General features: G+C 43.3%; 2 protein-coding genes across 2 annotated transcripts; one reads left to right on the top strand and one right to left on the bottom strand.

The window, feature by feature from the left end:
- Positions 1-734: 734 nt before the first annotated feature.
- MYCFIDRAFT_56947 (uncharacterized protein) lies at positions 735-3,170 on the top strand. The gene has a single exon (XM_007932405.1). The coding sequence runs from the start codon at positions 1,348-1,350 to the stop codon at positions 2,590-2,592; it is 1,245 nt and encodes a 414-aa protein (XP_007930596.1). The 5' UTR covers positions 735-1,347; the 3' UTR covers positions 2,593-3,170.
- Positions 3,143-13,134, bottom strand: MYCFIDRAFT_178832 (uncharacterized protein; the record flags this gene model as incomplete). The annotated part of the gene is made up of 6 exons (XM_007932829.1): positions 3,143-3,158; positions 3,211-3,327; positions 3,375-3,401; positions 3,450-3,886; positions 3,919-4,145; positions 13,119-13,134. The coding sequence occupies 6 exons, from the start codon at positions 13,132-13,134 to the stop codon at positions 3,143-3,145; spliced, it is 840 nt and encodes a 279-aa protein (XP_007931020.1).
- Positions 13,135-27,625: the final 14,491 nt, after the last annotated feature.

Below are 27,625 nucleotides of genomic sequence, written 5' to 3'. Positions count from 1 at the left end.
GTAGGGTAGAGTAGTGCTATAGTAGAGCAGAGGCACCACGAGGCAGCGGCAGCGGCAGCGGCAGCGGCAGCGGCAGCGGGACAGCTCCCAGGTGTCGGGCTGCATGGATGATGGGCTTCCGCATCGTTCGGAGTCGACGGACACAAGCCTGTGGCCTACGTGAGGTGGCATGAACTCCTTCAGACTACTGCAGTCCTGCGTGTGGCCGCACAGCGACTAGGACAGCTGCAGAGACTCCAGAGAGCGAGAGCGAGAGCGGCAGATGCTGAGCGCGGTGCTGCTGCTTGCGAGAGGACGAGAGTCGAAGAAGCAACGTCAGGACTCTTGACTCAAGGTTCACACAGCGTCCGTGCAGCCGAAATAGCTAAGTTACGCGGGACAGAGTGGCGAGAAGAAGGATAATAATGATTGAGGCTTTGCGCGGTGGCAGGGCTCTCGTCTTCGTAAGCACGTCCAGCATGTTCCCGCGCATGCTGGCACACAGAGACGGCATGTCCGGAGTGCTGCAATCGGTAGCCGTCGATGCGCGGCGGAGCTGCTTCGCACTCCGAGCCATACGAACAACTTAGTAGTATAGCCGTCGCCGTGGTTTGGGGTTTGGGAGGGGGCTGGATACATGTATGCTGCACGCTAACGTTGGTCGTTAACAAAGCAAGGCTTTCCTGGGCCGCCTGCACTTCTCCTTTCACGCGCTCGCTCTCGCTCCTGAGCGCCCGCCGTCGACTCCCTCTTCTCAGTCTTCTGCCACCCAAATTAAATCTCCAGGGGCCAGGCATCTAAACAACTCTGCAACGCCCGCTCCGACTGGCCACGGCCCACGGCCCACGGGAAACGCACATTTCGAAAATCAGACGTTTTCTCAGCCACCGTCACCGCGCGCTGTTTCGAGTGCGCTGCGCCAAAGTGCCTGGTCACAGCGTGCGCCCTGGATTGACAGGGGCAGGCCAAGATCTGACTTTCGCGGTCGCCCATATACCTCGCTTCGCCGCCGCGCGCCCTGCCTGCTTCTTTCTCTTCCGCACTCTTCCAGAGGACACCCACCCAGGCTGCAGCAGCATCATCATACCTATTATTCCTAAGGAACCATTCACTCCCCCATCATATCACGAGGTCTCTCCGATCTCGTCTCTGGATTTGCACTTCGCAAATCAACATCACAACAACAGCTCAATGTACGGACGAAGGCAGGCACTCACTCCAACAACCTCCTCCTCTCGTCCTCCGTTGCCACACTGTCGACCTCACCGCCCTCGATAAATCCTCCATCTTGCTCGCGAACACTCTGGCGCCCCTTGTGATTCTTCGATAAGGACTCGAGGCGCGTCTGGACGCCTCGCCATCGCCTCGATGGCAACATTCCAGACATACCCGACACCTCCTGCATACGCATACTACACTCATCGCACGCCTCCACACACACCACCACCCGCCGCAGGAGCTTATGCATCATACTACTCACCGCGCCAATTCAGCTACAGTTCGACGCCGCAAAAAGGCCACCAACGGAGGGCGACGGGCGATGGAGCCACCTTCACCTACACCTACACCACCAAGACACCGCCTCCTCCCAGGAATGCGACCTACTACTCGACACCAGAGCCTACTTATCACACTTCTGCGCAATCGACGCCGCAGCGGAAGTCCGACTATGTAAGTGGCTCTGATCGCAAACGCGAAAGCGCTCGATATTCGTATCGAGTGCCCGCCGACGGCACCAAGCAGTACAAGTTCTCGAGCACCAAGCACTACTCGTCGCGGCCGCAGTACAATGTTCATGAAGAATACTGCTACGACCGCTCGTACGACGAACTGCCGCGCTACGAACAGTACGAGTCGCGGCCACCGCCGTACAAGCGACAACAGACTCATGAGGCACGTACTGATCGTCGATACCGTGATCAGGTGCCCATCTACACAGCAGCAGCCGATGCCACTCCAAAAGCATCCACACGAACTCGACGCGCATCCTACGCTACGAAGCCGACGAACCCACCACCGAGGCCTCGCACCAGCACCGCCTCCAAGCCGACCGCCAAGGCAACAGAGGACGATGCGCGTCGCGCTGGCATCCCCGCCGGTTACTCCTTCAAGAATTGGGACCCAACCGAAGAGCCAATCCTGCTGCTGGGATCGGTCTTCGACGCCAACTCCCTCGGCAAATGGATCTACGATTGGACCGTCTTCTTCTACGGCCCGGCAACACCCATGTCCGAAGTTGCCGGCGAGTTGTGGCTCTTACTCATCCAATTAGCCCACAAAATCAAGCGCGCCGAAGAGAGCATGTCACGCATCCGATCGCAAGCATCCCGTGACATGGTCGACGACTTCCTCGAATCCGGCGAAAGGCTGTGGCAGCGTTTCAACAAACTCCTCAAAATCTGCGAAAACTACATGTGGAAGGCGGCGAAGAAGGAGAGTGGGAATTCGAAGAATGTGTCCATGGGCAAGAATAGTGGGTGCGAATTTGTTGATACCATCTTCGGGCGCGATCGGGAGTTGGATCGTACGGAGAAGCTTATGACCGGCATGCGGTTGTGGAGTATGCGCTTCGACGCCAATTGCGAAGACATCCTGCGCAACCCTGGAGCTTAGAGACGCGAACCGACGCGCGCTGTTGCCTGGAGTCACAGTGGCGAAAACTCAGAACTCGACTCTTACTCGCGCCGGCGTTTTGGCTTGCTTTGACAGACATCGCCACTTTCAACCTGTTGACTGCGATTCGTGCGAAGCTTCTGATACCCCAACCACAACTTTACCTATACATTACTGGTGTTAAGAGAGAGAGAGAAAGAGAACACATCACGGAGTTTATGCTTCGTCCTGAATCGAACCGGACTGGACATGTACGAATATATCATCCGATCACAGGGGCGCGCGCGATGGCTTATCACGGAAGGCTGGCTTTTGCATTTCCATTTCCGCTCCGATGAGTGACTCATCGTGTTTCAGCATCATGCATCATCACTGGCGGTCTTTGGGGGATTTTATTTTAGACCGACACAACCAAAAAAAGTTGGATCTTGATTAAAGCCATATACCCTTTTGCGAATGAGGCATCTTTGGTAGTTTGATTGTGGGTTTAATTGTCTAGGAGTTCGATATATCGAACTTGATTTGTTAGTTTTTTGGGGGATTTATTTTTTTAGATATATGGAATACTGTTATTGTTCATGTCTTTCCCTTCTCCTCCTTCTCTCTCTATCCTATGACCTAAAACATGTTATGGCTGAGGGTGTATGTGATAGTGACAACGCGCACTCAAGCGCCGTGATATGAAGAAGTCTCCAAGCGCCGAGACGCCCACCAAACCAGTCAATCTCAACATCTCTACACCACACGTGCAGCGCATCGAAGGTCGGCACATTCTACTTCACCCCATTTGTGCCCGCTCTTCTACATGACTACACCAACTATAGAAGATCCTACTTACGGAATCCGAGTTCTTTGACGTCAGATTTGAGTCCAGTAGTTTCGTTATTAGTGCTTGCTGTACCGCGGATAGCCACGCTGCACACCTTCCTTTCCATCCTTCCCGCCTTTTTTGTTGTGCGAACTGCTGATCGATCGGTGTGCTGGGATCAAGGGTGGTTGGGGTATGTGTACGGAGGTACTTAGGAACTTTGATGCCATTGCCACTGCCACTGCCATATATCGACGATCGTTGCGTCGCTTGTAAATAATAATGCGATGATGTTTGTTGCCGTTGTGCTTTCCCGACGGTAGTTCTATCTACATAACCATGACGACTGGAGTCACATGTCCAACTGCGCGCGCCGAAGTTGCGGCTGACAAGCATGAGTATATGTATGTACCTCGAAGGGAACTGGTCGATATGTACTTGGAGATCTTCTTCAGCCCTACCCTCGTCCTCGCCCTCGTCCTCGTCCTCGTCGCACCACACGTGCCTGCACCGCCCACTTTGTACCTGCCGGCTAAACTCTTCTCTGCAAAGCTGACCTGCATATATACGACTCGTATGTACGATGCGAATCGCGAAAGTTTGAGCGTGCTATTTTGAGATTCCCGCTCGTTTTCTTTTCTTTGAATTGTTATTACGAAGCATGAAGAGGGTTTGTCGGGTTGACATGAGTAATCCATCATCGTAACACTAGGGCTTATGTGGCTCGAAGAGCCACACGAGAAGCCTAAGGCAACGAGTAGCTAAAGTCTTATCTAGACGCCTATAGTAGGCCTAATCTAAAACGCGTATAGTAAGTTATATCTAAAACGCTAATCCTAAAAAGTAATATTAATCCGGAACGCGTTATAGATATTAGAAAGCACTATTTAGAAACGCTTATAGCGAGCACTATTAGGAACGCTTATAGCAAGATAGTCTTAAATATCTATAGTAACTACTTCCGGAATATGCCTATAGTAATTACTATCCGGAATACCTATAGCGAGTACTATTCGAAATATCTATAGTAAGTAGTTCTTTCCGAGTTAGAACGCTTATAGTAAGTACTACCTATAAGGCGTATAGTAAGTACTACCTATAAGGCGGATACTAAGTCTAATCTAAAACGCCTATAGTAATTTTAATCTAAAACACTTATAGGGATTCTTATTTAGAACGCTTATAATACTAAGTACTATTCGGAACGCGTATAGTAAGTCTAATCCGGAGCGCTAATAGTTAGTACTACTATCTATAACGCCTATACTAAGTTTTATTTAGAACGCGCTATATAGTAATTCTAATCCGAAACGCTTATACTAAGTCTTATCCGGAACGCGTATAGTAAGTACTATCCGGAACGCGTATAGTAGGTCTAATTCGGAACGGTAATAGTAAGTACTATTACGAACGCTTATAGTAAGTAGTACTTTCTAAAATACCTATAGTAAGTACTATTTAGAATACTTATAGCAAGTTATATCCTTATAGCGAGCGCTAAGTACCCTATATAACGCCTACTACGAGTACCTTATAAAACGCCTATAGCGAGTACTCTATAGAATACCTATAGCGAGTAGTACTATCCGGAACGCGTAGAACAAGCCTTATTTTAAACGCTTAGTATAGTTAGTTCTATATAAACCGGAACGCGTATAGCAAGTCTAATTTAAAACGCTTATAGAAAGTCTTATCCGGAATATATATAGTAAGTCTAAGTCTAATCCGAAACTAAATACTTATATTAGGTACTACCCGGAAGGCCTAAAGCGAGTAGTACTATCTGGAACGCTTATAGCAAATACTATCTAAAACGCCTATAGCTAAATAGTATTCGAACTATTTATAGCAAGTACCCTATATAACGCCTACTACGAGTGCCCTAAAAAACGCCTATAGCGAGCCGGATTCCGGAATGCGCCTATAGTAATTGCTATCCGGAATACCTATAGCGAGTACTATTCGAAATATCTATAGTAAGTAGTTCTTTCCGAGTCGGAACACTTATAGCAAGTACTGCCTACAAGGCGTATAGTAAGTCTAATTCAAAACGCTTATAGCAACTTTAATCGAAAACAACTATAGGAATTCTAATTTAGAACGCTTATAATACTAAGTACTATTCGGAACGCGTATAGTAAGTCTAATCCGGAGCGCTAACAGTTAGTACTACTATCTATAACGCCTATACTAAGTTTTATTTAGAACGCGCTATATAGTAACTCTAATACGGATCGCCTATACTAAGTCTTATCCGGAACGCGTATAGTAAGTACTATCCGAAACGCGTATAGTAAGTCTAAAATAGAACGCTAATAGTAAGTACTACTAAGAACGCCTATAGCAAGTAGTACTTTCTAAAATACCTATAGTAAGTACTATTTAGAATACTTATAGCAAGTTATATCTAAAACGCCTATAGTAAATGCTACTAAAAACGCTTATAGCGAGTAGTATTATTCGAAACGCTTATAGCGGTAACTATCCGAGATATCTATAGCGAGTAGCACTATCCGGAACGCCTATAGCAAATACTATCTAAAACGCCTATAGGCTATAGTAAATAGCATTAGAACTACTTTTAGCGGACACCCTATATAACGCCTACTACGAGTACCTTATAAAACGCCTATAGCGAGCACTCTATAGAACACCTATAGCGAGTAGTACTATACGGAACGCGTAGGAGTCGATAGGACAAGCCTTATTTTAAACGCTTAGTATAGTTAGTCCTATATAAACCGGAACGCGTATACTAAGTCTAATCTAAAACGCTTATAGAAAGTCTTATCCGGAATGTATAAATTAAGTCTAAGTCTAATCCGAAACTAAATACTTATATTAAGCACTATCCGGAAGGCCTATAGGCTAAGACTATAGCGAGCAGCACTATCCGGAACGCTTATAGTAAGTACTATCTAAAACGCCTATAGTTAAACAGCATTCGAACTATCTATAGCGAGTACCCTATATAACGCCTACTCTGAGTACCCTATAGAACGCCTATAGCGAGTACTCTATAGAACATCTATAGCGAGCAGTACTATCCGGAACGCGTAGAATAAGCTAACTGTTACTAACAACGCCTATAGTAAGGCTAACTTAGAGCACTTATAATAGTAAGTACTATTCGGAACGCGTATAGTAAGTCTAATCCAGAGCGCTAACAGTTAGCACTACTATCTAAAACGCCTATACTAAGTTCTATTTAGAACGCGCTATATAGCAATTCTAATCCGAAACGCTTATACTAAGTCTTATCCGGAACGCGTAGAGTAAGTACTATCCGGAACGTATATAGCAAGTCTAATTCGGAACGCTAATAGTAAGTACTACTAAGAACGCTTAAAGCAAGTAGTACTATCTAAAATACCTATAGCAAGTGCTATTTAGAATACCTATAGTAAGTCTAATCCAAAACGCCCGAAACGCCTATAGCAAATACTGCTAAAAACGCTTATAGCGAGTAGTAATATTCGAAACGCTTATAGCGATAATTATCCGAGATATCTTTAGCGAGTAGTACTTTCCGGAACGCTTATAGTAGATACTATGTAAAACGCCTATAGTTACTAAATAGTATTCGAACTACTTATAGCGAGTACCTTATATAACGCCTACTGCGAGTACCTTATAAAGCGCCTATAGCGAGTACTCTATAGAATATCTATAGCGAGTAGTACTATCCGAAACGCGTAGGCTAAGCCTTTCGAGTATACCGCCTCGAGCAAATACCGCCGGATTAGGTATAAACGACCGATATAGCATCGGAAATAATACTATCGTAGCCTTACGATATATACTACGACTCCTACAATCTCCGAACCGCTTACGAACTATATACTACGACTCCTATAATCTCCGAACCGCTCGTAAACTAAGAAATTTTAAAGTTCCTCGGCTATAGCTAAGTAGAGTCGGCTTTTAGCTTATTTTAAGCCGTAGTAAGCCTAAAGGGGCCGTAAGTACCCTATAAAACGCCTATAGCGAGTACTCTATAGAATACCTATAGCGAGTAGTACTATCCGGAACGCGTAGGACAAGCTAACTACTATCTATAACGCCTATAGAAAGTCTGATTTAGAACGTTTATAATAGTAACTTAGTAAGTACTATCCGGAACGCGTATAGCAAGTCTAATCCGGAGCGCTAATAGCAGGTACTACTAAGAACGCCTATAGCAAGTAGGACTATCTAAAATACCTATAGTAAGTGCTATTTAGAATACCTATAGCAAGTTATATCCGAAACACCTATAGAAAATACTACTAAAGACGCCTATAGCGAGTACTCTATAGAATACCTATAGCGAGTAGTACTATATAGAACGCGTAGGACAAGCCTTATTTTAAACGCTTAGTATAGTTGGTCCGATATAAACCGGAAGGCGTATACTATACGCAAGTCTAATCCGAAACGCTTATAGAAAGTCTTATCCGGAATGTATAAAGTAAGACTAAGTCTAATCCGAAACTAAATACTTATACTAAGCACTATCCGGAAGGCCTATAGCGAGTAGTACTATCCGGAACGCTTATAGCAAATACTATCTAAAACGCCTATAGTTAAATAGCATTCGAACTATTTATAGCGAATACCCTATAGGGCCTATATAACGCCTACTACGAGTACTCTATAGAATATCTATAGCGAGTAGTACTATCCGGAACGCGTAGGATAAGCTAACTATCATCTATAACGCCTATAATAGGTCTAATTTAGAACGCTTACAATACTAAGTACTATTAAGAAGGCGTATAGCAAGTCTAATCCGGAGCGCTACCTGTTAGTACTACTATCTATAACGCCTATACTAAGTTTTATTTAGAACGCGCTATATAGTAATTCTAATCCGAAACGCTTATACTAAGTCTTATCCAGAACGCGTAGAGTAAGTACTATCCGGAACGCGTATAGTAGGTCTAATTCAGAACGGTAATAGTAAGCACTATTACGAACGCTTATAGTAAGTAGCACTTTCTAAAATACCTATAGTAAGTACTATTTATAATACTTAGAGCAAGTTATATCCGAAACGCTTATAGTGAATACTACTAAAAACGCCTATAGCGAGCAGTAATACTCGAAACGCCTATAGCGGTAACTATCTAAGATATCTATAGCGAGTAGTACTGTCCGGAACGCGTAGGACAAGCCTTATTTTAAACGCTTAGTATAGTTCGTCCTATATAAACCGGAACGCGTATAGCAAGTCTAATAATCTAATCCAAAACGCCTACAGAAAGTCTTGTCCGGAATATATAAAGTAAGTCTAAGTCCAATCTAAGACTGGGTGCTTGTGCTAAGTACTACCCGGAAGGCCTATAGCGAGTAGTACTATCCGGAACGCTTATAGCAAATACTATCTAAAACGCCTATAGCAAACAGCATTCGAACTACTTAGAGCGAGTAGCCTATATAGCACCTACTACAAGTACCTTATAAAACGCCTATAGCGAGCACTCTATATAATACGGTATATCTATAGCAGTAGTAGTATCCGGAACGCGCAGGACAGGCCTCATTTTAAACGCTTAGTATAGTTAGTTCTATATAAACCGGTACGCGTATAGCAAGTCTAATCCGAAACGCTTATAGAAAGTCTTATCTGAAATGTATAGAGCAAGTCTAACTATCTAAGTCTAATCCGAAACTAAATACTTATATTAAGTACTATCCGGAAGGCTTATAGCGAGTAGTACTATCCGGATTGCATATAGTAAGTCCAATCCGGAGCGCTAATAGCAAGTACTATTAAGAACGCTTATAGCAAGTAGTACTATTAAATTACCTATAGTAAGTACTATTTAGAATACTTATAGCAAGTTATATCCGAAACGCTTATAGTAAATACTACTAAACCCGATTATAGCGAGTAGTAATATTCGAAACGCTTATAGCGGCAACCGTCTAAGATATCTATAGCGAGTAGTACTATCCGGAATGCCTATAGCAAATACTATCTAAAACGCCTATAGTTTAATAGTATTCGAACTATTTATAGCGAGTACCCTATATAACGCCTACTACGAGTACCTTATAAAACGCCTATAGCGAGTACTCTATAGGATACCTATAGCGAGTAGTACTATCCGGAACGCGTAGGATAAGCCTTATTTTAAACGCTTAGTATATTTAGGCCTATATAAACCGGAACGCGTATAGCGGGTCTAATCTAAAATACCTACAGAAAGTCCTATCCGGAATATATAGAGTAAGTCTAAGTCTAATCCGAAACCAAATGCCTATATTAAGTACTACCCGGAAGGCCTATAGCGAGTAGTACTGTAATACTGTCCGGAACGCTTATAGCAAACACTATCTGGAACGCCTATAGGCTGGCTATAGCTAAATAGTATTCGAACTATTTATAGCGAGTACCTTATATAACGCCTACTACGAGTACCCTACAAAACGCCTATAGCGAGTACTCTATAGAATATCTGTAGCGAGTAGCACTATCCGGAACGCGTAGGATAAGCTAACTATTATCTATAACGCCTATAAAAAGTCTAATTTAGAACGCCTATAATACTAAGTACTATTTAGAACACGAAGGTCTATTTAAAACGCGCTATATAGCAATTCTAATCCGAAATGCCTATACTAAGTCTTATCCGAAACGCGTAGAGTAAGACTATCCGGAACGCTAATAGCGAGTACTACTAAGAACGCTTATAGCAAGTAGGACTATCTAAAGTACCTATAGCAAGTGCTATTTAGAATACGTATAGCAAGTCTAATCCGAAACGCCTATAGCAAATACTACTAAAAGCGCTTATAGCGAGTAGTAATATTCGAAACGCTTGTAGCGGTAACTATATTATCCGAGATATCTATAGCAAGTAGTACTATCCGGAACGCTTATAGCAAACACTATCTAAAACGCCTATAGCAAACAGTATTTTAACTACCTATAGCGAGTACCCTATATAACGCCTGCTACGAGTACCTTAGAGAACGCCTATAGCGAGCACTCTATAGAATACCTATAGCAAGTAGTACTGTCCGGAACGCGTAGGACAAGCCTTATTTTAAACGCTTAGTATAGTTAGTCCGATATAAACCGGAACGCGTATAGCAAGTCTAATCCGAAGTACTGCTAAGAACGCTTATAGTAAGTAGTACTATCTAAAATACCTATAGTAAGTACTGTTTAGAATACTAATAGCAAGTTATATCGGAAGCGCTTATAGTAAATACTACTAAAAACGCTTATAGCGAGTAGTAACATTCGAAACGCTTATAGCGGTAACTATTTAAGATATCTATAGCGAGCAGTACTATCCGGATCGCCTATAGTAAAGACTATCTAAAACGCCTAAAGCTAAACAGTATTCGAACTACCTATAGCGAGTACCCTATATAACGCCTACTACGAGTACTCTATAAATATAGGAATTTCAATTTAGAACACTTATAATCCTAAGTACTATTTGGAACGTATATAGTAAGTCTAATCCGGAGCGCTAACAGTTAGTACTACTATCTATAGCGCCTATACTAAGTTTTATTTAAAACGCGCTATATAGTAATTCTAATCCGGAACGCTTCTACTAAGTCTAATCCGGAACGCGTAGCGTAAGCACTATCCGGAACGTATATAGCAAGTCTAATTCGCAACGCTAATAGCAAGTACTATTAAAATTTAAGCACGCTTATAGCAAGCGGTACTACCTAAAGTGCCTATAGTAAGTACTATTTAGAATACTTATAGCAAGAAGTACTGTATTATATCCGAAACGCTTATAGTAAATACTATTTCAAACGCCTATAGGAAATAGTATTCGAACTACCTATAGTAAGTACCCTATATAACGCCTACTACGAGTATCCTATAGGGCGCCTATAGCGAGTGCTCTATAGAATATCTATAGCGAGTAGTACTATCCGGAACGCGTAGAACAAGCCTTATTTTACACGCTTAGTACAGTATAAACCGGAAGGCGTATAGCAAGTCTAATCCGAAACGCTTATAGAACGTCTTATCCGGAATGTATAAAGTAAGTCTAAGTCTAATCCGAAACTAAATACTTATACGAAGCACTATCCGGAAGGCCTATAGCGAGTAGTACTATCCGGAACGCTTATAGCAAATACTATCTAAAACGCCTATAGTTAAATAGCATTCGAACTATCTATAGCGAGTACCCTATATAACGCCTATAGCGAGTACTCTATAGAATATCTATAGCGAGTAGTACTATCCGGAACGCGTAGGATAAGCTAACTATTATCTATAACGCCTATAATAGGTCTAATTCAGAACGCTTATAATACTAAGTACTATTTAGAACGCGTATAGTAAGTCTAATAACTCTAATCCGGAGCGCTAACAGTTAGTACTACTGTCTATAACGCCTATACTAAGTTTTATTTAGAACGCACTATATAGCAATTCTAATCCGAAACGCTTATACTAAGTCTTATCCGGAACGCGTATAGTAAGTCTAATTCGGAACGCAAATAGCAAGTACTATTAAGAACGCTTATAGCAAGTAGGACTATCTAAAATACCTATAGTAAGTCCTATTTAGAATACTTATAGCAAGTCTAATCCGAAACGCTTATAGTAAATACTACTAAAAACGCTTATAGCGAGTAGTAATATTTGAAACGCTTATAGCGGTAACTGTCCGAGATAGCTATAGCGAGTAGTCCTATCCGAAACGCTTATAGTAAATACTATCTAAAACGCCTATAGTTAAATAGGATTCGAACTATTTATAGCGAGTACCTTATCTAACGCCTACTATAAGTACCCTATAAAACGCCTATAGCGAGTAGTACTATCCGGAACGCGTAGGATAAGCCTTTCGAGCCTACCGCTCCGAGTAAATACCGCCGGATTAGGCGCGAACGATACCGCTTCGAGCAAAAAACGCCGCCGGATTAGGGGTAAACGATAGAGACGGCCTCGGAAACACTACTATCGCGGCGCCGGAGCGTTATAGTCGATACCGCGACTCCTACGCCCTCCGGACCGCTCGAGAATTGAGAAATTTTAAAGTTCCTCGCCGCCGACTAATTAGAGTCGGCTTTTCGGTCGTTTTAAGCCGTACTAAGCCTAAAGGGGCCCTAACTTTTGTTAAGTTGTTATATTATACTAGTGTTTATATAGCTCGAAGAGCTATAAGTAAAGGACGAAGTACTATAAGTAAAGGCCGAAGAGCTATAAGTAAAGGCTAAGGCGACGAGCAGGATAGGGTAAGCTAGATTCTAGAAGATTCTACGGCAGCTGTAGCCGTACCGCGCTAGGCAACAAGGCGGAAATCGTTACAAATCGCGCTTTATAAATCGCGCGCCTTTCTAATAATAACTTCTTCTACTTACTACTACTTACTACTACTACTACTACTACTACGACTCGTTGCTACTCCCTTTCTATCTTTACTAAGCTAGATACTATACCTACCCCCTATACTAGCCTCTATAGAAACCCCGAGCAAGATCTCGAGCGCTACCGGTAAGTTTGATATTGTCGCTAAATCTTTATAACCGCGTCGCTAATAGTATTAGTCGCTTAAGTGTTTAAGAGTAAGGAAGTAATCGATCTCGCCGGTACGTCGTCTAACGAGTCTCTACCTCGCTCTACAAAGCGAGTTCTATCTAAGAAGACCGGCTCTAAGAGGGTCGCGACTCTAGTAAGTCTCGTTTATAAATATATATTGCTAGATGTACTAACCCTTAAAGCTCGTCGTAGGCGAAGTCTTCGCACGTTTCGTTAGCGGCATAGTGCGCCGCCTTATATTTAACTATACCGTCGTCCTCTAAGAAGGCGCTAAGACTATCGAGTACTAGTAGCTACTAGGCACCTCTACTATAAACGCTTAATCGTACGCTACCCTCCTAGGATCGGACTTTACCCGGGACTTTAGCGCTAGCTCTCCTTTCGTCTAGATAGGACCTAGGAATCGATTTGCTATAGGAATCTGTATCGCCGCTACTCGGAAGAACGCGATAATCTAAGAATAATATACTAATTAAGAAGTTAAAAGTTAGAAAAAGCGAGAGGAAATAAGATAAGATATACTGTCTACGCTATAGGGCGCGGACCGATATATATACTCTACGGAGGTTAGTTAGCCCTCCGCAAAAAATAAAATCTATAAAGTAACTTACAATCTTCTCCTTCCTGTTTTTATCTCGTCTACCCGTATAATAGATATATACTAGGCCTATAATATCGGTTAGCGAAGCTAGCAATGTTTAATCTCGCGTTTCTTAGTACGTTACCGCCGTTATTGCTATTCGTATTATAGTCGTCTTAAAATGTATACCTAATCTAGTTAAGTCCGTTCTACTGCTACGACGACTTCTATACGAGCTCGCTTACTATCTGTTTTCCGTATATAACCGCTTGCAATCTCGCTAATACTCTCGTAATATATATCTCGAATATACTACGTCGTAAACGTAGGAGAATTAGAATATAACAATTCCGCTAGAAACTCGAAGAGTTACTAGAGCTATGCTTCGCTTATGCTTCTCCTAAGTTCTTCCGCTTTCTAAGACACTTCCGGGGTAAAGTCGTATTCCTACTAGTAGCTAGCATCCTTAGTAGAGATAGTCTCTTAATGTTCTAGGGTGCCCTCTTCCTATTCGTACTCTATAGATAGAGGTCGAGTATTCGATTTCGAAGCCCGCCCGCTATCTTCGAATTCTAGTAATACTACTCTCTTCCGGTTACAGTTTATATAGCTAGTACAGCTCCTAGGATCTCCTCTATAAGCGCAATTACTATATAGTAGCTTTAGCGCTAGGTTATAGGAATAACGGCACCCTTCGAAATAACTACGGTTAGATTCGTAAGTTCTATATTTCGAAGGAAAGAGACAGTTTAGTATAGCGCAACTTCTAGCGTCTATACCGAGGATATAGACTAGCGCCGCTCGCCTCGCTCTCTTATCGGTACCCTTCTATGTTACGCCTTCTCCTAGCATATATATATAGCCCTCTCGAAATACTAGATCTCGCCTTTTACCGCTTACGATTTTCTTTGCTAGCGCGTAGTCCGTAGTTCTAGTCTCCTAAATTTTACCTTTTTAATATGCTTCTACTACTACTTATACGAACTATTACGCGTAATCCTTTCCTACTTTAGGTACAATATTAAGGCTCGACATTGTATTAGCGCTAGGAATATAGTAGAGAACCCGAAGAGAAAGGAGGATAACTAAGAGAACTACCGGGAACTTAGCTTATATAGATAGGGGATAGGCGGCTAAATAACAAGGTTCTCGGTGCCTCGGAGAAGTAGTATTACGCTAACCGTATTTAGGTAGCTAAACTCTATACCTAAAGAGAAAAAAATGCTAGTACAAATAGAGAAGTTTTGTATATATATATTATAGAGAATAACTACTAATCGTAGCCTAAAAGTCTTCTATATCGAAGTCGAGATCTACGTCTTAAAGTATACTAAGGATCTTAGCTTCTTGTTTATATACGACAACCGGAGCCTTTACCTTAGTAATATCGCCTAGCCTTAGAGTGCGAGGTAGCGTTAGAGCGTATAGTGTCGAGGTCGGAGTAGAGACTTAAGTACGGGATATAGGCTTCGAGAGCAATACGGGTTGTCTAAGTAGTCGCTTCCTAGAGAACGAAGGACCTAGAATAGGCGTAGTGTCCTTAGAAATATATTAGATTATACGCGCCGCAGATGCGGAACGAGGTATCGGTATAGGTACTAGCGTAGGTAGCGTCGACGAGGCCTTAGTTAGATCTGCCTACGTAATCTCCTTCGAAGGTATTATTTTAGCCGTAACTTATATTACCTATTAGGCGTTACTAGGACCTAGGGCTAAGTTCTAGAGGTAGACTAAGGAGTCGTCTAGTTAGTATCTAGGAAGTTCTACGAATAACGGTCGGCGCGAAGTTTTCGCTAGTACTATAGTTAGCGTAGTTTCTCGCCGGCTTAGCTATCGTCCGACTCTAGTATCGACTAACGTCCTATCTTCGTCGTTACCTAGTATAAATGCCCTAGGACCCCTTTCTACCCTACGCGGAAGGCTACTATCGCTACCTACTTCGCGGTCTAGACCCGTAAAGTTTCGAGTATACTAGTTAGGCTCGTCTTCGGGTTCTATAGTGTCTCGAGTAGAACCGGTAGGCGGTTTAGCGATTTCGGGAACGTACGCTCGAGGTATATAGTTAAGTATACCCTACGGGCGTCGCGGTTGCTACGCTAGTCCGGTAGAGCTAGTAGGTATAGCGTATATCGCTCCGCGTAATAGGACGTTAGAGGTTATATCTACGAATAGATTTCTACCCTTAAAAATAAAGTCGTAGAGACGCTTAGGTAGATATAATAAAGCCGAGCGAAACACCTTATTTAGGGAGTCGCCGCCCTATATAAAAGTATACTTTCCGTTAATAAGTACGCGGAGGTTGTATACGTCCGTAATGCGTAAGAATGCTACGAAGAGTTAGCTATAGCTAAATACGGGCCGTCGAAGGTCGATACCGATATATACTAGGGATTAACCCTAAGATTTGTTTATCGTTATTGCGAAACAAGGTCGAAGCGGAAGTTGATATCGCTTAAGGGTAAACGGTAGGCCTTTGTTCGAATGTATCTAGATTCGCGGTATCTAGTACACTTCCTAATTATCGTCGTCTAGCAGTTTCCGAACTTTAACCCCGAACTAGAGTGTTTTTACGACGATAACCCGCGTTCCGTTTACGAGTTCTGCGGTCTTATAGATATTCCGTATAATTATTATTAGTATACCTACCCGGATCCGTAGGCAAGGAATCTAGAGCTCGGTATTCTAGATAGATTTTAAAAGGCTTAAGATTTCCGGAGGCTAGTCTTTATCGCTAGGCAACTTCTCTATCTTATCCTTATAGCGATATTCGCGAATTGTACCGTACGGCAGGTCGTCTACGATACGTTCGTTAATCTCGTAGGCGGTATCGTTCGTTATATAAAGGATAGCTCGAGAACGATAGAATACTAGGTCGTACTTAGCGTTAATAACACCCTATCTTAGAAAGACGAAATCGATAAGCTCGCTAAGGTCCTAGACTCTTCCGACGTATATTAGTAGCTTAATAAATCGATCGAATACGTCGTCGTATACAATACGGAGGGTCTAGCGGTAGAAGTTAACGTTCCGCGGATTGCTATCTACGAGCCGTATATTTTGCTAGAGATAGAGCACCTTAATCTTGTTCTAGATTAGGAAGGCTTTAAATGTAATCGCTATTACGTCTACTTCCTTCGAAGACTTCTTATACTCGGGAAGTACTAGAAGAGTCTATGCCTAGTCGCCGCCGAATACGACGGGGACTCCCGCGAAGAATAGTTCGTTACCCTAGCCGTTACTACCTAATCGTAACTTATAAAAGAGTCGATATATAGCTATAATATCGCGTCTATTCTATATCGCGGCTTCGTCCTAAATAACTAGATAAGTCTTTCGGATTAGCTTAGCGTCTATTATGTCTTACGTAATAGGACAGTCCTACCGCCCGGTATTACTTAAAGGAAGTTTAAATCGGGAGTGCGCTATACGACTACTAGGAAGTAGCTATACGGCGACACCTAAAGACGCGATACACAGCACGATAAGGCTACGTACTCTATAGGTCGCTACGAGTATACGGTATAGGAACGTCTTCCCGTAGCCTCCCGGACCTTAGATAAAAAAGTGCGCTATTAACGGATTCTAGTCGATGTCGTTCGTAATATCGGTAAAGGCTCGCCTTTAACCGTTATTAAGAAGGTAGGCGTTTTATTGTACGTAGAGTTTGTTCCTGTCTTCGTTTCCTATATCGACTAGCGCTTCTTCTTAAGCGATAGCGTTATTGCTGCTACGTATTTTCGCCTACGAAGGATCGGGACTCGGTAGTCTATAGCCCGATACCTTGTATCCGTTAGTAACTAATTCGGTGTATAGCTACTACTTACTATAACTTTTAGTAGTAGCATTTATCTCCTTATACCTTCCTACGTACCCTCCGCGCCGTAGTTCGATATATAGATCTCTATATATATCCTTCTATAGAAGACTCTACTATCGCGTAGCGTCGGCTCCGGATATCGTATCTGTTAGGATAAGTAGTACGAATATAAGACGCAATTGTCGGGAGGTATATATCTTCTCGGCCTTCCGGAATATATCTAGCTATTTATCTTCCGATCTTGCAAGACCGGATACAATCGCCGCCGCTCGAAAGCTCTTATATACGGTGCCGCTATATATCCTTAAGTCGCGGAAACATTTAGTATCCCGAACGATATAGAGCAATTTAATTAAGTATAGTATCTCGCCTTTAGGACGTAGAGGCGGGTTAAGACGCGCGATCGAGTATACTACGCGCTTAGAACGTTTCTTCTACGCTTTGTTATATAGCGTATAGTGTTTTAGAAACTTAAGATACGTTAAGCGCCGGCAAGATACGTCGTTGTCTAGTAGCAACGCGTTATACCGAAACTACGCGACGAGCGTAGTACGTTATCGTCTATCGCCGCGTAGGTCCGCTATCGTCGCGTTATAGTTAAATACGATATTACCCCTAGGGCCCGGTAGGTAGACGTCTAGTCGAATAACCGCGGGCTATTCTTTATAGCGCTTGCCTCCTAAGATATTATATATTGCTATCGTAAGACTAATGTATTATATATTAACGTAGTTAGCGATCTCGTTACCGGGAATCTCGAGGCGGGCAGTCGTACGGTCGGCGCCCTTATAGACGTACTTGTTAATATATTTAATCGCCCGTAATAAGCGGACCTACTCGACGTTAATATAGGCGTTAAACCGCTTTAGTAGGTATAGATTGTATAGTACGATATAACGATTATCGAAGAGGAACGCGCGATTCCTCCTCTTATCCTATATCCTCCTATTACGGCGTCTGCGATATTTCGGAAACGCGATATTAGTTACTACCGTCTCGTCCGAGAACTCTATAGGGAATCCCTTAGAATACGTCCCTTCGGAGTATCGAGGTAACTATATATACGGGACGTATAGAAAGCCCGCGCTATAAGGTCTATAATATATGTATTCCTTAACTAAGTTCGCTACGCTACTATCCGGGTCCTCGGCTAGGCTCGGAAGCTTAGCGCGGATAAAGTTGTCGATCTTAGATATAGTATCTAGCGCTTAATCGGGCGCGATCTATAGTAAGAGATAAAGGTAGGGGAGGCTACGCTTCTAGTATTCTACCGTCTAGCATCTCGCGATATAGCGACTAAATACGTTCCTATAGCAGACCTCGTATAGAAACTCCCTAGCTTTCTAAATAAAGACCCTTATTGTAATATCTAGGCGGTCTATCGCGTCCTAATAGTCGAACAAATAACGCCTAATCTCCGGCTAGTTAGGGTTAGCTATAAACGTAATAAAGTATATAGGGACGCCGAAGTAGCCGACGATAGCTATAGAATCTCGGTAGTACTATAAAATCTACCGATCGCTGCCGACGTACGAGGACGGGAGAACTATTTGTAGAGCTTATAGGATGCTATCGGATAATAGAGCCCCGTTCGTAGGGACGACTAAACGGTTCCGCTATAGCAAACCGTAACGTAAGCTTCCCTAGCATTCCCCGTACTATGCCTTAGTTCGAAGAATATCGTAATATAGGTCTTCGCCTATCTATCGAGATAACTCTCGTTAGATGTCCTATCTGTCCTTATTACCTAATAGTACGCGGGTGCTACGCTATTTCGGTCATTTTAAGTCGTACGTATCCGCCTATACTTCTTTCTAATAGTTGCCTAGGAAAAGCAGGTCGTTTAAGTCTACTACGATATATACGTCGACGTATAATTGTTATAGGAGCCGGCGACCGTAGAAGATAGTAGGAAATTAGTTTAGTCGATAGTATAAAATGTACCTAAAATAATCCCTAAGCGTAACGTGCCTCCTACTACGCGTACGAAACTAGTTCTCCTACGAAAACCTAGGAGTTCTAGCTACCTAGAGGAGGACGTAATATATAGGGAAGTAGTATAGATAGTAGCGATTTATACGATATAGAGTAGTAGACACCTCTCCCGTACTTAACCGCTCTACTACTACAAAATCCCTTATTCCGCTAATAGCTTCCGGATCGTAATCCGGATAGAGGGCGGCTACTTCGTTTACGACCGGCTTATTATATCGACGCGCGTCCTATATACCTTCGTAGACTAAACTAAGGTCTATAGCCTTAAGAACGAGGCGCCTAGGTCCTTAGGAGGACATAAACATTTCCCGAGCCGCGGCGAACTTGTAATATAGCGCGTTGTATTGCGTAATTATCTTATATAACGCGATTATAGTGCTATAGTCTAGCTACGGCGATAGTATAGATTTCTAGTTCCGGCTAGTATATCTACGATCGCCGGATTTCTATATACGCCTCTTAGTAGTATATACGGGGTCGTAAAAGTATAGCTACGCGTATTAGGGATCTTCCGTCGGAGCGAAGAGACCGCCGCCTAAATAATACGCTTCCCCGTAGATCTAGAACGAACTATATCCTAATACCCGTATATTACGCTTAGCTATAAATAAAGTTATTACGAGGCGGTAATTATAGGCTCGAATGTTCTCCTAGAACGTTCTTGCTTCTATATCCTTAGATAGGTCTATAGTAAGTAGTCGCCGCAGTAACGGAGGTAGTTTAGGGATCGGAAATATACCTTTTACCGCGCTACTACCGCAACATATTATAAACACTATACCGTTCTTGTCCGTAGAAGAAGATAGTTTACTATCTACTCGGACGTTCGATACTTTACGGATCTAATACTTAGCTTAATAGTATTAGTAGGTATATACTATATCGCTAATATTAAGTGTTACTACCTCGTATAGTATCGAGATATACGCCTTAGGAAGAGTAGACCTCTCCGGGCGTAAAAGGTCGGCGTTAGTAGCCTACGATCGACCTAGGCTATAGTACGCTTCGGCGACCGCCGTAGGGAGGGTATTATAATCGTTTAGACGTTTAAAAGATATCCGCCCTAGAGAAGGCTAACTAGCTCGTATCTAAGGACTAGAACCGCTAGCTCTAGCCCTACTAGTAGGGGTAGTAGTAGTGTCCGTCGGTATTACTCTAGGGGTAAAAGGAAGGCTCGGTAGAAGTAGCGGTTAGATAGGCCCTAGCGACGGAGCTCTAGGCGCGATAGAGCTACTATTCTTAATTAAACTCGTAGAGTTAGCGTTATAGGAAGGCTCCGTAAATTCAACGTCTATCGGTCTAGAAGGATTAAGGTCGCCGAAGTCGTAGTAATTATCGAAAGCGTCTAGACCGTATTTATTAGGGGCCTCTATATCCGGTAGCGTCGGACCTTACCTCTCGGCGTCCTATATAACGCTATCTCTAGGCAAGACAGACTAATCGTCCTAGTTATAGTCGCGACCTATCGGACTTAGTAGAGTATAAATACTAGAAGCGCCGCTTGCTAATATAGATATAGAATCGGACCTACGACTAACGCTCGGAATTGTAATAGTAGGTAAACTCTACGCCGAATGCGATAAAAGAGATAGTATTAGACGTAACGGGTCGATAGTATATAACTCGTACGTAGGCGGAGTATAGGGACACTTAGTAGAAGAAGACATATAAAAGGGGGAACGATCGGACAGCGTTTTAGATAAAACACCTTACGTATATAGCGATAATTTGCTAGGGAGGTCGCGCGTCGTCCCTAACGCCTTTAACGTATCGTTAAAGATAGGACTTACTCGACGTAACCTAGGTAATAGTCCGGTAGATACGTCGTCGTACGCTAACTATAGATATATAGCATTAGAATCGTAGTTGCTACGGATAGAAAGTTAGGCTTTCTATTAAAGTTAGGGAATGTTATCGCTCGAATACTAACCTACGCGCTAATATACTACTAGAGTACAGACCCTATAGAATCGTCCGTTCTTCCTCTAGAAGTTAGATACAGGTTTAACGATCTAATAGAATTTGTATTAACGTAGTTCGACTACTAGTCTAGGAGCGGGACCGGTAACGGGAATACGGTTATACGGAAACGATAGCCTAGCAGAAGATTAGGAGATACCCGCTCTATACCTCGTCTCTTTATCTCTATATAATATCGTTTAGAACGGATTATCGTCTTATACAACGTTTATCCCCGTCGACATTTTAACTAGTAATAGGGAACTAGATCTCCGCTTTAGCTTCGGCTATCGTCGCGAACGCTGTAACTTAGATAGACTATCGTCCGATATTAGGTTAATCGTAAAGTCGGGCGGTACGAAAGAGCTAGGTATCGCTCGCTTCTTACCTTTCCTCGCGCTCTCTATATCTAATAGCGTAAGTATCGGGCGCTTAGATCTAGAAGAAGATAGAGTAGATAGAGAAGACATTTTAGGTAAGAAAGAGCTAAGCGAGTATGCCGTACTATAGAGTTCGAAGAATCGCGGCCTTTTATACGAAAAGCGAGGTAATTACGACGTACTATTAGTAGACCGACGATATCGAGGCGTCCTTATATACTACCTCTTAGAGATAGAGACAATTCTAAGAGCGAGCCGTTATTTTCTCGTAGAGATCGTCTATAAGAAAATAGGTATATAGCAACGTATAGAACACCCTCTACTAATCGCCGTAGTAGAAAGTAGAACTAAACCGTGCCTTTCTTAGAATAGGGCAGAGCGACTACTATTAACTAGGCCTAGCACGGATAGTATATCTGCCGTACCGGCTACCGAGCATATCCGTACGAGTAATCGAGTATTACGCGTATACGCTAAGCAAGCTTATCGCTAGCGCGGCTGTATCGTACTATACGTAATAACATCACATAATTGTTATATAGGCTTGCTAAGGCAGGATAGGAGACTTCACTTGCTTAGGTTCTTATAATTATCTCCTTCCCCCGGTATAGCTGTCCTAGCTATAGGGCAATATAGTAAATTATACCATTTCTTATACTCTGCGCTATATATGCGTACCTTATACGCATCTGTTGCTAGGCTGTAGTTGCTAGGCGCGTTACGATTTGCCTCGTAGTTGCTTATTTGTTTATAGATTCAAAGCGCGGCTGCTTCTAGTACTAACTAGAGGTTGCCTAAATTTCTAAGAACGCGGTAGCTACGCGAGAACGTAAGCTGTCCGAAAGCGAGGCGAGTATTTAAAGCATTCGAAGCCCGCTTAAAAACTTCTTCTTTTTCTAAGCGCTCCGAATACCCCCCGCCTACCCTCTATCTGCTTGTATCTTACGCCCCCCTAGTATTACTTAAAGATTTTTCTTTTTGAACATCTATCTAAAAAAAACATTACTAGTATGTCTACTCCTTCGCGTGCCTCGGGTAAGCGCGCCGTAGGCGCTCCGCCCTCGATACCTACTACGCCTACCTAGCGCCTACTAAAAGTCCTAAAGGGCTATACTCGTTGCTTTAGGCATATAACGGCTAACGGTACGTTTTCTCGCTACTTGCTACGCGTATACGCTTCGCAACTAACTCGCTTTAGATAACCTATCTAAGCTCTATATAGGCGGCAATATAGACCCTGCTACTAAGCGTAACTGCGATCGCTACCGTAGTAGCTATTATACCTACACTCCTATTACGGTACGCGCGCTAGTGTCGCTGCTAGCCCGCATCCGCGCCGCGCGCTCTATGCGCGACCTTTACGATCTAGACGGCTACGACTCCCCCGAGGAGTCTAACGAGGCCTTAGAGGCACTCTAGGCTAATTTAGACGCTGTCGTCGCTCGTAGGTTTCTTATACGCTCCGCTTACGCTTCGTATACTAACCTCGATATTAGTTATCCTATCTACGCTCGACGCCTTCTATATTAATAAGAATAAGGTAACCCTAGGCGGCAAAGCCCTAGCCCGTAAGGGGGCCGCTAGCGGGTCCCTTGCGGATATTAACCTACTTAGTGCCCTCGAGAACATCGGCACTAACTTAGCCGGCTTAGTAGAGATCGGTCGTTAGGTATAGTTTCTTTCTATAGCCTCGTCTTACCTACGCTTCGTATGCTAACCGCACTAGAATCTCGCTTAGCGCGTCGGCGCTAACGCCGTCGCTACTATCGATGCCGCTATAGGCATCGAGTAGGAGGAGTCTAAGAAGGAGTCTAAGGATAAGTAGGGTAGGCGGCCCGCCGTTAGCGCGCCTACGCGGCGCCTTCTTTATATATGCTAGGCTAATAGGCCTTTTTTAGTAGCGAAACGAGCACGTGTCTACTATTTTTCTTAAGTTTTATTTTCTTTTGTTTTAATTACTGCCTACGCTTACGCTTCGCTTGCGCTTCGAACTCGTCTAACGCTATAGAATCTTTAATATAAATAGCTAGTTCCTAAGTATTGTATTCTTTAGGCTAACCTCGCTACTTAATAAGGTAGTACGCCTTCCGCTTTTTTATCTTCTTAGCTACGATTGTTTCTACCTACTATTCGTTACCTTTAGCGATAGGTATGCTTATCTTATGCTCCTCGCTATCGCGCCTATACTAAGGCTCGAGGAGGGAAATATAGAAAACATTATAGATCTTCGTGCTTAACGGCAGTGCTAGGCGGTACGCCTGCGCTCTAACTGCGTTAATAATATAGAAAGGCCCTATATACTTCGGGCTAAGTTTCTTCTTTAGGATATCTAAGCTAATGTTCTTTGTCGATAGCAAGACTAGGTCGCCTATACTATATGTCTTAGTAGTGTAGTATGCATTGTATTGCTTAGCCTAGTATTCTGCTGCTTTCTGCTAGCGTTCCGTAAGCGTTTTATACGCTTTCCGCAGTCGCTCCGTAGCGTCGATAGCTACTAGTGCCCTTCCCTTAGTTAGCTCGTCCCGAGCTAGCAGCTTATTTGCGCTCGGTATTAAATTAGGGTTAAAGCCGTAGAGCATCTTAAAGGGGCTTATACGCAACGTAGGATAAACGCTATTGTTATAGGCAAACTCCGCCTAAGGCAATAATTCAGCCTAATTATCCTAGTTCTCGGAGTAATAACATCGCAGGTATTGCTCGAGAGTCTAGTTCGTGCGTTCGGTCTGCCTATTAGTCTAAGAATAGAAGGCTATACTAAGCCTGCGCTTTATATACGCTTCGAAGCAGAAGTCGCTCTAAAACTAGCTAGTAAATAGCGATCTACGATCGCTAACAATACCTAATAGCACTCTAAAACGCCTAATTACCTCCCTTTAAAGGATATCCGCGAGTTCTACTACTATATACTTCTTCGTCGTTAGGATAAAGAGGCTTATCTTCGTATAGCGGTCGACTATTACGAGGATCGTAGTATATACGTAGGCGCCGAGCTTGCTCGGCGGGAGATCGGTAATAAAGTCTATCGTTAACTCTTACTAAGGTCGGGTCGGTATAGGCAGAGTAGCGAGCTCGCTATATAGGCGATAGCGCTTCGCCTTCGACTATTAACAAATTCTATAGGTACGGACATAGGCCGTAATGTCCTCGGCTATCTTCGGCTAGAAGTACTTTTAGCGTATTAGGTCTATAGTCTTAGCTATACTAAAGTGTCTAGCTAAAGGGTCGTCGTAGTATATACGTATTAGCTACGTACGCAATACGTAGTCCTTAGGGACATATAGCGCATCGCCGTAGTAAATAAGGTTACTACGACGAGAATAGCTAGGCGGGAGGTTAGAACTACTTAACGAGGCTAAGCTACCCAACGGTAAGCTTGTCTCGTACAAGCCTCCTCCTCTCGCTTACTCTAGCTATTATAGAGTGCGTACGAAACTAAGGATTATATTAGGTGTCTCGTAGTAGGGCCCGTTATTCCTAACGATAGTAGCCGCTACTCTTACGGGACTGCTAATAAAACTCTTGCGTTCCGCTAGCGCTGTACTAGCGTCTCGCATCCTAATGTATATAATAGAGATGCGTTTTATAATCGGCTCGATATCCTCGGGCAGATTTAACTATAGAGCTAGTTTCGACTATAATATAGGGAGAAGGTTGTTTACCGCCTACGACTCGCTCTCGTAGTCGCTACGTCGTAAAGGCGTATTAGCTAGGTTTCGCTTACTAGCCCGATGTTTAATAGTAAAGTTAAAAGGTGTAAGGAAGGTTGCCTATCTTACCTACCTTCCGACGAGCTGCTTTATCTTTATAAAGCCCTTAAGATTAGCGTAGTCGACAACTACGCGGGTCGTATACTAGGCGCCGTCGAGGTACGGGCGCTAATGCTTAAAGGACTCGACAACCGCTAGGAGCTCCTAGTTATAGATCTTATAATTTATCTCGGCTAGGACTATTTTTCGTAACTAGAAGGCAATAGAGTACCAATTCCTATCTTCGCTCTATTGTAATATAATTCCTACTAAGGCGAACGTAGAGGTATCGGTTTCGATATATAGGGGCTTCGTAGGATTATAGTATCGCAATATCGAGGCCGAGCTAAAGGCAGCCTTTAGCTAGCGGAACGCTTGCTCCTCGCTTTCGCCCTACGGGACCTACCCTAGCTTTCGGCTATTTACGGCTCCTTTCGATAGGGCGGTTAGTAATATAACGATCCGGGAGTAATTAGGGATAAACCTCCGGTAGAAGTTATAGAATCCGAGGAAGGATTAAACCTCCTTTAGCGTTAATAGGCGAGGCTATTCGGTAATAGCGTTTACTCTACGCTAATCTATCGATACGCCTTCGATACTAACGATAAACCCGAGGAATTCGACTTCTTTCTTCTAGAAGGAACATTTCTTTCTATTCGTATATAAGGCGAACTTCCGGAGCCGCGTAAGGATAGCGCGTACGTCTCGTACGTAGTCCTCTCGCGTTTTGCTATAGATAAGAATGTCGTTAAGGTAGACGATATAGCAAATATTAACTAGGCTAGCTAACGCCCTATTAATATATCCTTGAAACGTAGCAGGAGCATTAGTAAGCCTAAAAGGCATTACCTTGTACTCGAAGTGCCCGTACCGCGTACGGAACGCAGTCTTCTACTCGTCGCCTTGCTTAATACGGATGCGGTAATATACATCCTAAAGGTCTAAGGACGTATACTATTCGGCGTCCTTAAGCCTATTAAGCGTTTCGCTAATAAGGGGCAGGGGGTAACGATTTTTAATAGTAATCTCGTTTAGCCCCCTATAATCGACGTAGAGTCTTAGACTGCTATCCTTCTTTAGTACGAATAGGATCGGCGTACCTGCCTCGCTTATGCTAAGCTAGATCTAATCGTTGTCTAAGGCTAAGCTTAGGTAATTACGAAGGTCGCTAAGCTCTCTTCCTAAAGAATAGTAGAGAGGTTTATATAGCGGCTTCGTTCCGGGGATTAGGTTAATCGCATACTCTACGTCTTCGGGGAGCTTGCGTCTCGCTTCGGGTATTATTATAAAGACGTCTTCGAAGTCTTTGAATTCTTCTAGTAAGGAGGAACCTTTAGCGATGTCGCGGAGCTAGCGAACGCTAATCGCATATACGTATAGGGCGTTACGTATATCCTTCTAGAATTCCTATAGTTCCCGTACGCGTATCGAACGCGCTACGGCTTCGTTCCTATAGGTCTAGGTATCTATCGAACTGTCGACGATTACCTTTTAATCGCGCCTCTAAGGCCTACTAAGAATAATATTAGGGAGGGGCATTTCGAAAGTATAGAACACTCCGGTAGTAATGCGTTCTTAGCCTATAGAGTCGGCGATCCGTAAGCGTAGATAATGCGCTCCGTAGTAGTATCCTCGGTCGCCCTAGAAACTGTCGGCACTAGGTAGTACGGCGTTAATAATCCGCTAAGGCTAGTATCGTAGAACGAATTCTTAAGATACTATATTAATGTTAGTAGCATTATCTAATAAGTATTCGACGGACACTTCCCCTTCTTACGTAACGATTGCTCCGCGTACGCGTCCCGTAGGTACTACTACTACTAAGCTACTTAGTTAAGATTCCGTACCTATCCCTAGCTCTTAGGAGGTACCTTGTCTTTTCCCTTAGCCTTCGAGTCGTTCTTCTTCTCTTTAGCGTTAGCGGCTACCTTACGTACCGTAGGGTTGTCGTCTTTCTAGAGATAGCGGTTCGGGTACGCGTTCTTATAATAGCCTTTCTAGCGATAGCTATAACATTCGACCTTACTAATATCGTACCCGCCTTACGAGTTATCGTTCTTCGAATGCTTCCCGCCTACGCCGTAGTCGCGATTTAACTGCTGCTTACGGGCCTAACTATTAGATCGACGCTTCTTGCCTTTACTGCCTCCGGTTTTATCGTAGTTACGATCCTTGCGTTTACTAGACGGCTTATTAGGGGTCTCGATACGCGTCGCAAGCTCTACGAGTTCGTAACG

Source organism: Pseudocercospora fijiensis (genome assembly GCF_000340215.1).
Source record: "Pseudocercospora fijiensis CIRAD86 unplaced genomic scaffold MYCFIscaffold_9, whole genome shotgun sequence".
Classification (NCBI taxonomy): Eukaryota; Fungi; Ascomycota; class Dothideomycetes; order Mycosphaerellales; family Mycosphaerellaceae; genus Pseudocercospora; species Pseudocercospora fijiensis.
Note: the sequence above shows the minus strand (reverse complement) of the source record. Positions and strands in the feature narration are given on the sequence as shown.

Excerpts from the sequence above, each read along its gene's own strand:
- MYCFIDRAFT_56947 (XM_007932405.1), top strand. The coding sequence starts at position 1,348 with ATGGCAACATTCCAGACATACCCGACACCTCCTGCATACGCATACTAC.